Consider the following 15,831-nt stretch of genomic DNA (forward strand, 5'->3'; position numbering starts at 1 on the left):
AGGCTCCGTGTACCGGCTCTGTCACTTTCTAGCCTATGACCCTGGGCAAATACTGTAACTTTTTGGGGTCTCTCTTTCATCATCTGCAAAGTGAGATAATGGCCTTCCTCCCAAGGCCACTGTGAAGACAGAATGTTCAGTGAGTCCCTGCTTGTGGGCGCTTTCTCAGAATACAGGTGGAGCGCGCAAGGACTTGGCCCCAGAGAGCCTGGCCCCTGACAGACAGCCTCTCACCCTCTTCCTGGGGCTCCTGGCCTGAGGTCCAGCCTGTCCGGCAGGACAGGACCCCTGGGCTGTCTCCTGTGCCGGAAGCAGTCTTTCTTGCCTCAGTGGGTCAACAGCTCCAGACTATTTTCCTCCCCAGAGGATCTGAAAGTTGGAGCTAATTGGCTGGCTAAAAAAAAAAAAAAAAAAAGGAAAAGAAAAAAAGACAAGGGAGGGCAAGTGCTCCCATGCATGCTGCAAAGGAGGGGGGTGTCTCAGGCTCTGTTTCCATGGGAACCACTGGCACAGGCTGACTCCTCGGGGTGCAGAAAAGGGAAACTTGGCGGAGGTTTTGGGCACCTGGCTCCTGGGTGGTTTCCCGGGACTGAGCAAGTGGCCAGGACTCTGCCCTCCTGAGGGGCAGGAAGGATCCCCTCCCCAACTCAGGGACCCTCACCCCCTTCCTCCACTTCCGCCATCTCCCAGTAGATCTGGCAAGGTCCCCCAGCCTCCCTGATGTGGTCCCAACCTCGGACCCAGCTGGGGACAGAGGACAGGCCCTGGAGAGACAGGCTGTCTTGGCAATATAAGGAGCTCAGGAGGGCTCCCCACTGCAAGGCCCCATGTGGGGTAAAAGGGAGGCAGTTGAAGGTGGAGGGACACACGAAAGAGCTGGAAGGACCCCTGTGTGTGACCTACATAATGTGGTCCTGGTGGCTGTCACCCGTTCCAGTGATGAGCCCCCATCAGGGCGGCCGCTTCCAACCCAGCGACCCAGAATGGTGTCCCTAGAAAGGATGCCCCAGCACCAGGGGTGGCCGGAGGATGTCTGCAGGGCAGCTGGAGGGGCACCAGGAAGACCCCAAGCCTCGGTGGAGCCAGATCCCTCTTCGCAGCCCGTATCCCCTAAGATGACCCGAGGTTGTCTCTGTGTGGGGGAAGCAGGGAGGGGAGGGGCTGGCCTGTTCTGGAAATGCCTTAGGGGAGGCTCTCCAGGCTCCCTGCCCAACACCCCGTCGGCGCTGGAGCTCTCCTCCCACCCCCCTCCGCTCCCAGCGGAGGCTCTCTGCACCCACCACTCCACCCTCCTGTGACCAAGGTAGGGGAGCAGAGGGTGTGTGCGTTAGAGAAAGAGATAGACAGCGGGGGAGGCAGAGAGAGAGACGCCAGCCTCACAACAGGAGCAGAGGGGAGAGCCAAGAGCCAGGCAAAAGGGGCTTCAGCAGGCTCAGAGGGAAGGATTAGGAACCATTTATACCCAGAGTGGGACAGAGAGCCCGGGAGGGGGACTGAGAATTATCAGAGAGGGGTGGGGAGGGAGAGAGGGAGAGAGGGGGAGGGCGGGAAAGAGAGTGAGAGGGAGGGAGGGAGAGGGATTGAGAGAGGCAGGAGGCAGAGCAGAAGGGGTGGAGCGGGGAGAAGCAGGCGGGGAGGGAGGGGTGGGTAGGGGGCGGGCGAGGAGCCGCCCGTAGCAATTACGTCTGGGTCCAAGCAAACATGAGGCAGCTGCCAGCCGGCCCGGCAGTCCTGTTCTCAGCTGCGAAGAGGGGAGGCCGGCAACAGTTTCCTTCAGCGCCCAGGATGCAGCGGGCGAAGGTAGGCGCCGGAGGGGCTGGGGGCTCGCTCAGGGGTGGGGAGCGAGGGCTTCCGAGGGTGGCCCCGGACCGGGGAGCCCTGCTGTGCTTCCTCCTTTGACCTCGAGCCCTGTTGTTCCCTGTAGGGTCACTTTTGGAAAAGTAAATGTTGGGCTGTCCTGTCTGGGAGGCTAGACTTCTGGGGCCCCCTGTGGACTGGAGAGGCTTTAGGTGATTGTGGCATAGAAGTTGGACAGAGGAGGAGCTTGGGGTCAGGCAGGTGGCTGGTCCTGCTCAGTTGGGTCCCTGGGGCAAGTGCCAGGGCGGCTGACCCTGAGCCTGGGCCCCCAGCCCTTCGCCACCGCCACCGGTGGGGGAAGGCTGAGTGCTGGGAGGGGGTGGCCTAGGCTTGAAGGCAGGGCCATGAATACATCTTTTAATTGTTCAAATAATTCACGAACGGCCACTTCCCGCAGGGCTTAGGAGCCCCCTAACAGGGACACATGCTAATAGTTCCCACTCTGCGGGGCTGCTGGGAGGTTGGAAGAGAGCAGGCGAGGAATATGCCTGGGATAGAGCTCACGAGCTAGTGGCAGAGTATTGGGAGGCTGAAGACTAAGAGAAGAAGAAGGAGGGAAAGGAAAAAAGCTGAATCCCAGAATCCCACACTCAGAAAAATCTGTCCTGATGCCTTACAAGCTCCTCACATGTTTGGGACAGTCTTGCTCGGGAAGAAGGAAGAGGCGCCAGGCTTGGATCTGGCCCGCTCGTAGCAGAGCCCCCCGACTGACAGAGGTTTGAACAGGGTCGGTCACGTTTCTCTCTCAGGCTCAAGTCCAGAGGGAGGCAACAGAGGGCTGGCACGGAGACCCCACGGCCAGCAGGGACTCAGGCTCCATCTGTCTCACTGGCTTCCATTCTTGAGGTTACCTTAAAGTCCAACATGGCTGCTGGAGCTCCAGCCAGCACATGTAGGCAGCGGGAAGTAGAGAGAAGGACGGGCAAAATGACTCAAATAAAATCAGGGTCTTGTGAGCAAGGAAGGAGAGACATTGGGTTGACATCTTGCACTCTCCCCCGACCTTCACCTCCCCCCCCCCCCCGCCCCGCCCCCCAGAGGTGGATTCCTGCCTCTCTTTCACCCATGAGGACAAGCAGCCCAGAGTTCCAGGCCACACTTCCCCAGAGCCTGGGCCACCCCCGGCCTCTCTGATCCAGCTCCCAGGGGCGACAGGAGGACCAGCAGCGGTGATGACATGAAACCCTTCAAGCATGGCGACAGGGCGCGTTGAAAGATGCTTTCTCTCCTGTCATCGCGGATCCCCCCAGCAGCCTCCAGGGCAAAAGCGGAGAAACTTAGTGCCTTGTCACCGGCATATGTGCTCTGCACTCACCACACACACACACACACACGCCACAGCCAGCACAGGTCCTGTGCAGGCATAGTACGCACCACACAAGCGTGCCCTGTGACTGCGCCCACAGCTGGCTTGTGCTGCACGCACGGCCAGCCCGCACACAGAGGGAGGGGTTTCTAGACTCAGGCCGCACACAGGTGCACACAAGCCTGCTCCATCCACCAAACGGGAGACAGTCCTTCCTTTCCTCTGCTGGCCCTACCTGCCGGCTGTCACTCACTCCCTTCCCCTGCCTGGTGAGCAGAGTCCGGCAGGCTCCCAGGCCCCTGAGGATCTCACTGTGCCTTATGCCTGCCGGTGGCCTTCCTGTGGCTGGCCTGGCCAGAGACTGGAGCGGGTGCCAGGCAGGGACAGAGGTCCCAAGGGAAGCCACCACTGAGTCCCTCACCAAGGTCAGCAGGGGGACTGGGGAAAATAATCTTCCTCTCTAGCCGGGACCGCAGTTCAGAGCACAGGCTGGTGTTGGCCCGACTCCTTTGCCCTCGGCTGCCTGTCAGTCATGGTCAGTGGCTGCCCCCAATAACACCCCATGGGTCCCTTAGCCTCTCCATGCACTACCCAGTCCTTTGTGGATCCTTATGACGCCCCAGGAAGGCAGGCACTGCCCCTTCCCCTTCTGCAGACCCTGAGGCTCAGAGAGGGGAGCAGCCTGTGCAGCGTGAACCCCGCGAGCTCTTAGGGGAAAGGAACAAACAGAACCACAGGGTCTCCCGTGGCAGGCACGAGCTGCCGTCCTAGGTTTTCAGGGAGTGATGTCTTCGTGGCCCGGCCTATACAGTAGGAACAGCTATCTGCCCAGCTTCCAACCTTCTTGCAGGCCTCTTACGGGAGGTGGGCCCGAATTTGCTCACCCACTTTCAAAGATAGAGATCAAAGCCCCGAGTTGAGATAGGGTGCGAAGTGCCTCCGACTGTTGCCCAGGTGGGGTCTGAGAGAAGGGCAGGTTGAGGGGCAGGATCGCTGAGGTGGCGGCTTCTCCCTGCCTGGCCTCTCCAGCAGGGCCTGCACCTGCATTGTCTCCCTGGACCCCCGTGCAGCCCACAAGGTAGCTCTTGGTATTGTACCCACTTTATAGATGAGGAAACTGAGGCCTGCCCTAGATCGCAAGCTGAAATGTGTTATAGCTGGAATCCGAACCCTGATCCCTCTTACTCCAAAGCCTAGTTCCCTAGGGCTTGGTGGGAGGGCTGGGGACGTCCTGGGAAAAGACTACAAAGGGAGAGTGGCATTCTTGTAAGCAGGAAGCTGAGGGAGTGCCCCATCCCAGCTGGGGGCTGGCTCCATGGGTTTGTGGCCCATTGTTCCTTCTGAAAACTTCAGTGAGCACGCAAGCCAGACCCCACCCCTGGCCATGTCCCCTGGTTTAGCCATGTGACCTTGGGCCAGCCCTAGGTCCCTTTCCGGGCTACAGATCCAGAACTGCAAAGGAAAGGATCCCAATCTTTCGAAATCAGGATCCCTTTTCTTATCCAAATCTTCCACAGGAGTGGGAGGTGCTCAGCTGATTCAGGCTGGCTTGGGGCCCATCTGCTCTCCCCACCCCGCTCCAAGGCATCTCTGGTGACGCCCAGGAGCAGCTGCGGAGCCCTGAATGTGGCCTCTGTGAGGGAGAAGGGCAACCTTAGTTTCCAAGGCACAGAAAGTAGAGGAGAGAGAACTTGGCAAGTCCTCTTAGCTGGTCCTCCAGACAAAGGGCAGGAAGGAAACAGGACAGGAAGGAGGGCATAGTGGGGGGTAAGTCGCTGTGTACTGTGCCCCCACCCAGCTCCCCATCCCCAGCTGAGGTTTCCCTTGAACAGGTGCATCTGTCAGCTGCGATCAGCCCCCGTCCTAGAGTGCCACAAAGCAGCCACATGACAGGGAGAGAACCAAGGGGGCTGGCAGGTGCCAGAGTTGGAGAGGGGGAGCTAAGCTGAGCTTTGGCGGGACAGCCGAGAGGGGGCCTGTCCCACCTCCCAGTTGGCCCAGCCTCTCCTCTCTGGTCTCCTGCCTCAGGTCTCTGTCCAGCACCCCCCCTCCCCCCCGCCGACCCCAAAGGCATGGGCCTGTGCCGTGCTCAGCCAGGCAAAGCCCACACGGGTCTTCACTGGCCTCATCTCCAGCTCTGCCCCCGCCCCCTGGCACGCACCTCCAGGGCAAGCAAGGGGTAAACCCGAGTCCACCTGCTGCTGGTGCCATGCCCCTGTGCCCAGCCCACCCTGACTCTGTTTTAAGATCCTCTCTCAAGATGGGCACTCTATGGCCAACTCCACCCAATTGACCCTGTGAGCTTGGGCGGGGTCCGTCCCCTCTCTGAGGTTCAGTCTCCCCATTTGGGCCTAGATGCACTCATAGCCTGTGCTGGGCCCTCCCCCGAGGTCGGTACCTTGTGCTGCCCAGTGGAGGCTGGGGGTAAAGGTGGGGGGCGGGGGGACACTAGCAAAAGCGCCAGGAGGCAGATCTCATGCCCCATCCCATATGTACACACATATGCCCACTGGCTTGTTACAGAACAGAGCCCCGTCTCCACTATTTGGTATTCAAAGGGCCCTGGCCAGGAGACGATGGTGGCCTGGGGCGATAACATGGCTGCACCTTGTTGGCTGTTAACCTGGCTCTGCATTAGGAAGATCTGGGCTCAAACCCAGCCCCTTCATGCATTAGCTGTGCGTCCTTGGACAAGTTAGTTAGCTGCTCTGTGCCATGGTCTCCTCATTTTCTTGCGGGAAATATCATCCACCTCCTAGATAAATGAGATCCTACACCAGCCTGTTTAGCACAGCCCGGGCATATAGCAAGAGCTCCATAAATGGTTGGAGTGTCAATGTTACTATTTTCTGAATCCCGAGCAGAGCCTGGGAAGGGCACTCCAGCAGGAGAATGCTGTCAGTGATCAGGTCAAGTCCACCCCTGGGTTAATGGGACACCCTCATTGCCTACACAGCAAGGGTCAGGTGGGGAGCTTGTGTCCTAGCCCAGGTGGCAGCCATCAGAGGAAGGGCAGGGACGACCCAGCCCTCCCCTCCCCTGCTCCAGTGCGTGCGTGCGTGCGTGCGAGTGCAAGTGTTGGCAGGGACTCAGGACAGTCTCAGCTCCCTCCTCACAAGGCTGGCTGCCTGGCCTGCATCTGTAGGTACCCAGGGGTGGGTGGAGAATCGAGGCTCCCCAAAGCCTCCCCACCCCAAATCCCTGGGGCCTGCACGACACGACGCCCACCGCCATTTCCTGCCATCTGTCTCAAGTGATGGAAATAGAGCAAGCAATGAGGAGTGGTTGCTCAGTGAGCCGCCTGCGCTGCTGTCCCCAGGACAGGGTTGGGGGCGGGGGGCAATCAGCCCCACATCTGAGCAGCTCTCCGTATCCCCCCAGCTGACCCAGACTTTGGCCCTGAGGCAGCCTTCCTAGGAGGGAGGCGGGGAGGGAGATTGAGAACCTGAGAGCCCTTCCTCCCACAGACAAGGTCTAGAACTTCCCATTTGGTGCGATGAGCCCTCTAAATCTTGGCTGCACTGTCAAATCTACTGAGGAGCTTTATAAAAATAGAGCAGCCCAGGGGCGCCTGGATGGCTCAGTTGGTTAAGCTTAAGCGTCAGATTCTTGGTTTCAGCTGAGGTCATGATCTGCCCGTTCCTTCGTGGGTTCGAGCCCCGCATCCGGCTCTGCACTGATATCACTGAGTCTGCTTGGGATCTTCTCTTGCTCCCTCTCTCTCTGCCCCTGGGCCATCGCTTGGCCCTGACCCTTGCCCTGGGCAGCAGGCCTTACTCGGCATCGGAAGGATGAAGACTATCGATAACCGTGCTCCTGCCGGGGTTTTGTGTATGTTCCCTCATTTAACCTTCCCCACGGTCCTATAAAGGCATATTATTATTCCCTATTTTACCGATGAGGAAACTGAGGCTCAGCACGGTCAAGTACTTTGTCCAGGGCTGCCCAGCCAGGAGGTGAGGACCTGGGATTCAAGTTCCTGTCTGGCTGACTGCAGACCTCTTCCCACTGTACTTGGTGGGCTGAAATAACATTAACCTCCCTGACATCCCCCTCCCTGGCTGAGCGTGCCTTCTAAGCCAGCATCCGGTGGGTCCCAGTGCTCCTTATGCGACCATTCGTGCTATTTCTCATCCATAAATGTCTGTAAATATTTGGGGGAGATTAGCTCTGCCTTTCGCCCGTGCATTTGCTTGTATGACATGACCTGGGAGGGAGGGAGCCTGGATGTTTTAACTGGGGTTTGCCTCCAGCCATGCAACCCCCCCCTCCCCAACATGCTTCCCCATGTGCACAGGCAACCTCTGCCAAGCCGCCTCTGGGCTTCACTTCGGGGGTTCTCTGGAGCCCAGCTGATGAGAACCACGGAGACAGAAGTAGTTGCTTCAAGGTCTCACCTGGGTGCACCCCAGTGGCTTGACCAGATGGGCTGGGTCCCCACAGGATGAAGCTGTGCCCCCTGTGCCCAGGGCAGTGAGCAGGGCAGCTGACCACAGGGAGTGGGGAGTCACAGGTGAGACGTGCTGGCCCAGGTTCTTGTAGTTTATTTAAAATGATCTGGCCCCTCTCTGTGGTGTGGTGAAAACTCTCAGGTGATGGTGTTCCTAGTGGAAAGTCCAGATGTCACTCTGGGGCAGCTGGAAGGCATGAGGGGGTCGGTCTGTTTCTTCGTCTCCATGGTGATAGGTGTCATAGTTACTGAGGAGTCACCTCGCCTCCCCTCACCACTATCCACATCTACAGCAGATCCTAAATACCCACTAATATCCCCCCCCAACCCATTCCACTGCCTGGGCCTGGCTCAACACCCCCTCTTCCTCCCCCGGACTCGGGCAGCCCCCCGAGTTGGCCTCCTCCTTCATTGTCCCCCAGCCTTCCTCCATACTCCACTGGGCCACCTCTCTGTAACAAATCTGACTGACCCTAGCTGGGACTTGAGAAGGAGAGAGGAGTTAGGATCAGGGTGTGCCCTGGCAGGAGGAGGCTGTCCCAAAGCTTCCAACCGGCAGGTCTGAGAACCATCTAGAACAGTGCTAGCCAATGGGAACGTAGCGTGAGCCACAGGTTCGTGTTAAATGTTCAGGTCGGCACATTAAAGAAAGTTTTCTTTAAATAGTGCAATTACTTTTAATGTATTTTATCAAACCCAGTGTAAATATTATCATTTCAATATATAGTTAATATAAAATGATTATTTTTAAAATGTTTATTTTTTGAGAAAGAGAGACAGTGTGTGCGTGCACAAGCCAGCAGGGAAGAGGCAGAGAGAGAGAGGGAGAGAGAGAATCCTAACCAGGCTGTGTGCTGTCAGAGCAGAGCCCGATGCAGGGCTCAAACTCATGAACTGCGAGATCGTGACCTGAGCGGAAGTCAGGTGCTCAACCCACGGAGCCACCCAGGCTCCCCTTGAGGGGGATCTTGAAATGGTTATTGTAAATGGAAAGAGGGTAGGTGTTGATGAAGTAGAAGGTAACCATAACATTGCCATGAAACAACAGCACCGAATTCCACTCCCCACCCCCACCCATCCCCACAGCCTGCTGGGACTCTGAGCTGGAGCCACACCTCATCTCTATAAAAAAGGAGGTAAAGGTAGAGGGGCGGTCTGGGTTCCCAGAGTCTAAGTCATCTCCCAAACCAGAGGGAAGCCTTTCCCAGGTGCCCAATGGCACAGCCCCACCCCCTGGAACCCGGGACCTCCAGCCAGAGCCACCAGGACAAGTTGAACAGTTAGGTTGACTCCTCATTGACCTTGAGCGAGAGAACACACACACACCGCAGGGAGCCAGGCAAGCTTGGTAAGAGGGTGTGAGAAAGAGCCTATTATGGGACTTGGCCTTCAGCGGGGTGATTTGGAGGAGGGTCTAAGGAGCCTCAATAGGTTGATGTGAGCATCAAATCTGAGTCTCTACACAAACCCAGTGCCTGGCCCGTAGCAAGTACATGGCCAGCTTGATGTCCTCTCTGTCCCTCCCTTGCTCTTCACAGACTTGGACTTGGAGGTGAGCTAAGACCTGCTCCTGACCCATCTGGCTGGACAGGAGCTGTGAGTCTCAGCGCGGAGTTGTCAGGGAATGACCCTGCCCACCTGTGGTCTCTGCCCTTGAGGGACCCTGTGGACTTCAAATTAGGTTGAGGTCCCCAGGGTCAGCTTAGGGCCAGCCTAGGGCCATTTCTGGGACGTGGCCCAGAACACCCACATGTGCTAGATGTGCCACTGGGGACTCCGTGTGACCTCGGGGCACAGGTCTTCTGGCTTCATAGGTCCCTGTCACCCAATCCTGGCCACCCCTGGGGGCCCATGGAGGATGGAGGGATGGCTCTGTCCCCTATGGAAATGATGCCAGGATCAAGCAAGAGTGGGAAGAGAGAAATTCTCATGTGAATTATGAAGAGCACGAGGGGACTTTCACCCCAGTCATTTGTGAATATTTCTTGAGCTTTTCGTATACACACACACACACACACACACACACACACACACACACACATATATATATGTATTCTCTTTTGTATATATGGCAATATTTTTCACTTGAAGCTTTACTGACGTCACTGAAGAATCACGTGTGGTTGTGAGACATAATATGGGGAGATCCTGGATAGAAGGTGCAGGTGGAGGGGCCAGCGGTGCGAAGGTGGTGTGCGAACTTGCCCCGTATGTGTCAAGAGCACAGAGCACGGTGAGGCTGGCGGTGGGCAGATGAGACAGGAAGTCCAGGGGCAGGCAGGGCTTAGGCCTGAGTAGGGCTTTGGAGGCAGGCCCAAGGCACTGGGGTTTTGTGTGAAATGCAGCGGAAGCCACGGGGGGAGGGGGGTGGTTCCTTAGCAGGGGTGGGAGGGGATTGAATTTGTGTTGGAGTTTCCTCACTGACTCAGCTCTCCTCAATTCTGTCACCTCTTAGCACAGAGGCAGCTTCGGGGTAAGGGTGGTAATATGTCCCCTCTCAGGGCTCCCTCTCTTCTGTGCCTGAGAGCTTCCAGATCCCAGGGTGGCCATTAACTTTCTTGACAGCCCGGTCGGACCCTCTCCCAGACAGGTGTCAAAGATTCATGGGGATGGCCTGCGGTCACTTGGGTCATTTGTCCCTCCTCCTGCCCTCCCCCAAGGTCTGTGGCCATACCATGTCTCAGTCACTGTGGGCCCCTCCTCTCCTCCTTGCGAGGACCCCTCAGCCACTTCACAGGGGAAGGCCATCATAGGTCTCCTCCCTCCTAAGCAGGGCTCAGGGCACAGGCTCAGGGGACAGGGCTCCTGCCACTCTTGTCCCCAACTCTCTGCACCAGGGAGAACACACACACTGGGGCTCCTCAGTCCAGGAGGGCATCGGGACATTGACAGACTGTTAGTCTGACATGGTGAGGCGGCTTGGGAATCCCTCCCCAACTTCCAAGGCCTCTCCAGGGCACAACCCCAGGAAGCCTGAGCAGTACAGCCTGTGACCGATACCAAGATACCCCAAGGACAGTGTGGCCCTGGCATGCCCCCAAACTTCTGCTGGACTTAGTTTCTTCATCTTTATTTTTGTTTTTAAAAAATGTTTATTTTTTGAGAAAAGAGAGAGAGAGGAGAGAGAGCGTGCAAGCAGGGGAGGCAGAGAGCGAGGGAGACAGAGGATCCAAGCGGGCACCGTGCTGACAGCACAGAGCCCGACGCGGGGCTCGAACTCACGAACCACGAGATCACGACCCGAACCAAAGTCAGACGCTGGACAGACTGAGCCACCCAGGCGCCCCAGTTTCTTCATCTTTAAGACAGGAGTGGCGTTGCCAACCTCGTGGGATTTTCATGACCCCGAGGCCCAGAATGAAATGCACAAAGGGAGGTCTCAGCCCCGCCTGTGGCCCTCCCAGCCTTCCCTGGAGGACAGAACCCTGGGCCCCAGGCTGCATCTCTCCCACATTAGTTAGGCCTGGGCTGCAGGACAGAATCCCCGTGACTAGCGGGGGGCTCCATGAGGAGCCAGCACCAGCACTGTCCTGAGACAGAGGGGGTCCCAGCAGGTAGCTCCTGATCCCAACAGAGGCTCTGATGCTCTCACTGAAGTGTTTCCTTCTGACGTTCTCCGCTGACCCTAGCTGCAGAGCCTACAGCAAAGAATTCATGAAGTAACCAAACACCAGCTGCCAATCTGCCCCCTCCCCGCTCCCGGACTGAAATAAAGACTTTATTCATTGAGGCCATTTCTCTCCTGAATAAGATCATTAATAATGGAGAGGATGCTTCTCTGACACAGCCTGGGCAGGACCTGTGTGTACATGGGCATGTGCATGTGCATATAGGGGACCTCCCGCAGCATCCCTGGCACTGGGAGACCTCTGGGGACCCCTGTCACGCCCTCTTTCTGCCCCACCAGGATGGTGTGTGCTCACCCTTGCTGCGGCTCTGGGCACCACTGACCCCTCTCACTGCCAGGGCAAGCCTTGGAGTAGGGAAGGAAATGTAGGGGGCGTTGCTGAGCATGGGTGTTGGGGAGGTGGCTTGGAGGGTGACTATAAGAGACGGCACTTGCAACTGGGAAGGCTCCAGAAATGAGGATAAGGGGTGTGGATGTCACCCTGTCTAGGCGGCCACTTCATCAAAAGCTGGCCGGGAGGCAGACTGTCCAGCCCTAAATATGAACGGGTCTCCTGGAGCCCTGAGCCAACCCAGCCCCTGGAGGGTTCTCCTGCCTAACTGGAGAATGCAGCACACCCCTTCCCCTCACCTGGGCGTTTGCACAAACTCCACAGTTTAGGGGACATTTGTGGGGACTTTCTTCTACCTCTTCTTCAGGAAAGCCCCTGCTGAGCACATGAGAGAGGCTTAAAGTCCAGATGCTTGCTTTCCTGGCTCCTCTCGTAGCCAGAGATTAGGCATACGATCTAGGCTGGGACAGTCAGATTCCTCCACTCCTGACCTTGAACTAGCGACCCAGCTGAGAAGGCCCCCCACAGCAGCCTCCAGGTCCTGGGGGCAGCAGTACCATGAGGCCAGTGGGGGGGGTCCCAGGCCCAGAGCCTCTAGGCTGGCGGGGCCAGCAGCAGGGGCCAGTGTATTCAGCAGCAGAGGCAGACGTGCTCTGGCTGACCTGGCTGCCCTCTTCCAGGGGGTGACTGTGGCTGAGGTCTGGCTGTCCCTTTGCTTGCTCTTTGCTCTGGTTTGTCTTCCAAGCCTTGCCCTCTGTCCTTTCTGGGGGGGACTGTGGTTGGCCTGGGACCCCCCCTCCCCCCCACTGCTGATTCCTTTCCAGTTATCATCAGCCTGGGTCAGTCTCTGCTTCTTACGCCTGACAGCTGACCGATGCAGGGGCCGTGTGGGGCCCTGTGTCTGCAGAACTTGGCCAGTTGCACATCTGTTTATTTGGGGAGACACATACTTTTCAGGACTGTCCAAAGGTACCACGCGTGAAATTCCACGACCCTGGAAGGATATCACCAACTCACCACCCCAGTGGCCATTGTCCTGGCCACCTGCTCAGAACTAGTGCCCACCCAGGGGCGCTTCCTCCCACGACTGGCACTCAGGCCATGCGTCATGGGGGCTACCTATGGCAGCCTGGGGGCTACCTATGGCAGTGGCCCAATGGGCCAGGCCGCACCCGTGGCACAGCCATCCCAAGCAGGAGGGCATCTCACAAAGGCAGCAAACTAGTCCCAGCAGATGTCCGGAGGGGCCACCGTGGCCACCGTCCCTTGCCGCACACGACAAGGAGCCCACTTCCCAGCATTCCCTCCACGGCTCCCCGCTCTAGGATTCCTCCAGACCTGTTCGAGTTGCTTCTTTCGACGGCTGCACAGCTTGGAGTAGAGGGCTCCATCGATGTGCCCCCTCGCGGGGGAGATCGCCCGGTTCTCCTTTCAACCTCTGCTTGCCTCAAGGTGAAAAAGATGAAGGGCTCAGGAGCCAAGCGAGGAAACCTGACTTGGCTGTGTGACCTTGCGTGGATCCACTCCCATGTCCGGGCTCTAGTCCAGTGAGGGCTTTTGGACGATGGTCTCTGGCAATCAGGCCTGTGCCAGGATGGGGGGCTTGGTGAGCGAATGTGGACCCTCACCTCCCTCCTTCTGGGGGCCCCACTATATGCCAGGCCAGGGTGCAGAGTAGGGAAACCCCCAGCCCTGCCCTCGTCCGGGAGTTCCTTCAGCGAGTCGTCACGGCACAGCCGTGTTGTTAGGGAACTAGAACACAAGGACGGGCCAGATCCCCGAGTTTTTGAAGCTGGGGGGCTGCCTGGGAGAGGTGACTTGGTAGCTGGCTCTTGAGGTGGGGGTGGGGCTCACTGGACTGTGCCGACATGGAGAAGAGTGGTGTCTTCCCCGCGTAGATCGGTGTGGCCAAAGGGGACTGTGCGTAGGAGGCACACAGCGCCCAGAGCCCTAGAGCGGCCTTGGATGTCATGCCGTCATCCTGGAGCACCCGGGCTGCTTTTCTCGTGGACACTGTATGTGCCTGAAGCTGCCTCTGGCTTGCAGCGGCTGAGAGCTCCTGGAGAGAGGGGGGCAGGGGACGACCAGTACCAGGGTCAGCAGTGCCCTGGGAACTCTCCAGCTGAGCTGGGACCTCTGGGCATGCACGCCTGGAGGTCAAGACGCTGGCGGAGTTAAGGTCGACCTTGCCCGCGAGGCTGGGGCTGGCCCAGAGGTCCTCTCAGTGAGCAAGGGCTCAGGGCTGCTCTGCCTGTTCCTGCTGCAGGAAGTGATGAAGGTGTCAGATGGCAGCCTCCTGGGGGATCCCGGGCGCACACCGCTAAGCAAGAAGGAGGGCGTCAAGTGGCAGAGGCCCCGGCTCACCCGCCAGGCCCTGATGCGGTGTTGCCTGGTCAAGTGGATCCTGTCCAGTGCGGCCCCACAGGGCTCAGGTAGGGGCTGGGGCGGGCTGGGAGGGAGGGCAGGGGTGGGGGTGGGGCATCTGTTGTGCGCTCTGTTCTATCCCAGGGCTCAGACCACCCTGGGACCCCAACCTCTGCCTAGATTGGGAGATGGCGCTTTCCGTTCATTCGTGCTTTTTTCCCCGTCAATCCAAGCAAGGCACTGAGCTCAAAGCAGGACCCGTGGAGGGGGCGACAGAGGATCGGGACCGCGCAGGGGTACTCCACCGAGGTCACTGGGAAGGTAGAGCCAGGCGTCGACATCTGACAGGCCCAGCTCGCCCTGCCCACCCTCAGCGGGTAACCTTGGGCTGCTCACGCGTCCTTCCTAAGTCCTCTGTGAAAAGGATGGGCGGCAATGAGTGAGGAGGCCCAGTGAGGAGAAGGCCCCGCCCCAGCCCCTCTTTGGTCCTGCCCAGTGCACCCCAGGGGCTGGGGCCGGCTCTTCACGGGGGCGTGGGGGGGGGGGGTGCCGCACCGCGGGTGGTCCTGAGGGAACGCAGCAAATGGCTGCCTGGCGCTTGCCCGTGGTGATATTTGATGTTTGCTGAGCGTGACAGAGCAAGAGATGCGGAGGTGGCCTCACGCAGCCCCTCCTGCCCTCACACGGACGGGCGCACCCACCACACGGTGCACACCAACCAACACACCTGTGCCGCCGCCACACACAAGCCTGCGCCGCCCCCCCCATGCACATGTGGGCGCACACACACACCCCTCGCAGCCACGCGTGCACACCCACACGCGTGTGATCACAGGCACGAGGCGTGCAGCAGAGTCTGCCGCTTTGCCTTTAAGGAAAAGGGCAGACTTGAGCCCTGACAGCCCTCTCTGCGTGATTTCCGGGGAGCCTCAGTCCCTCTGACCCGGAGAATGGGCGTCGATCATGGCCTCAGGCTTCCAGGCTTGATGGGAGGAGAGGGGAGGGGATGGCCCAGGTCTGTAGCAGGCAAAGCGGCTGGCGGTCACCTCCACGGAGTGTGTGAGGGGAAGGGGCTGCCACTTACCAGGCCCCTGTCCGTTACCCGCAACCCCACTCAGGGTGCTCCCGGCACGGGCCCAGCCCCTCCCTTCCGCTGCCCCCAGAGCCCCTGCCCATCTGTGCTGCTTGCTGCCATCTGCCTCCGGCCCTCCCCCCCCCCCCCCTTCCGTGCTCAGGCCTTTCACAGAAGCACGAGTGCACGTGAATACAGAGGTGGGGTCCACGTGTGCTCCCCAACTTCTCGGGGCAACGATGGGAGGATAGGTTTTTGCACGTGGCAGAAACGTGAAGTCGCCGAAAGTTCATGCAAACAGCTCACCCAGGAAGCTCGCATCCTTGTAGTGCTGTCTGTTCTGCAGCAGGGCAAAAACAACTCCATTTTCTGTCGAGATGGAAACCAAGGGCAGAGGTGAGCCCAGGCGCTGCGGTGTGGCCAGCTGTGTGCACCCGCGGGTTCGGTCTGCTCCCACTGACACGGCTTGTGTTGCTTGAGGTTCAAAGGCCCTACTGGCCTTACACCCCAGGCTTCTCTTTTTTTTCTTTTTTTTTTTTTTAAGTAGGCTCCACACCCAAGGCGGGGCTGAAACTCACGACCCCTGATCCCCACCCCAGTTCAAGAGTCGCATGTGCTACTAACTGAGCCAGCCAGGCGCCCCCTCCAGGCTTTTCTTGGCATAGCACAAGAACAGCACCTCGGTGTCTCTCCCTCCCTGATCCTCTCCATCCAGCTCCCCCACCTCACCCTGGGGCTTCACGCCCGCTGGGCCCCATCTCCAACTTGCAATTTGGAGGCACGAAGCATCAGGCTGGAGTGTGATGTGCCACCTCCCGGCTGA

The 15,831-nt window shown here is 58.7% G+C and overlaps 1 protein-coding gene and 1 long non-coding RNA gene across 3 annotated transcripts in view; both read left to right on the forward strand.

Annotated features, from left to right (window-relative positions):
- Positions 1-1,646: 1,646 nt before the first annotated feature.
- The window catches only part of KCNIP3 (potassium voltage-gated channel interacting protein 3), an 86,309-nt gene continuing 72,124 nt past the window's right edge, over positions 1,647-15,831 (forward strand). The window contains exons 1-2 of one of the 2 annotated variants that reach the window (XM_003984274.6): positions 1,647-1,800; positions 13,839-14,004. In XM_003984274.6, coding sequence (XP_003984323.2) covers positions 1,702-1,800; positions 13,839-14,004 — 265 coding nt within the window. In that variant the 5' untranslated portion in view covers positions 1,647-1,701. Of the gene's footprint in view, positions 1,801-8,731; positions 8,750-13,838; positions 14,005-15,831 lie in introns of those variants that run through there. The other variant, XM_045054618.1, reaches the window with a different exon arrangement.
- Positions 8,971-11,343, forward strand: LOC123384540. The gene is made up of 2 exons (XR_006595782.1): positions 8,971-9,846; positions 11,211-11,343. It is a non-coding gene; the product is annotated as an uncharacterized LOC123384540 (long non-coding RNA).

Source organism: Felis catus, chromosome A3, assembly GCF_018350175.1.
Source record: "Felis catus isolate Fca126 chromosome A3, F.catus_Fca126_mat1.0, whole genome shotgun sequence".
In the NCBI taxonomy this organism is placed as follows: domain Eukaryota; kingdom Metazoa; phylum Chordata; class Mammalia; order Carnivora; family Felidae; genus Felis; species Felis catus.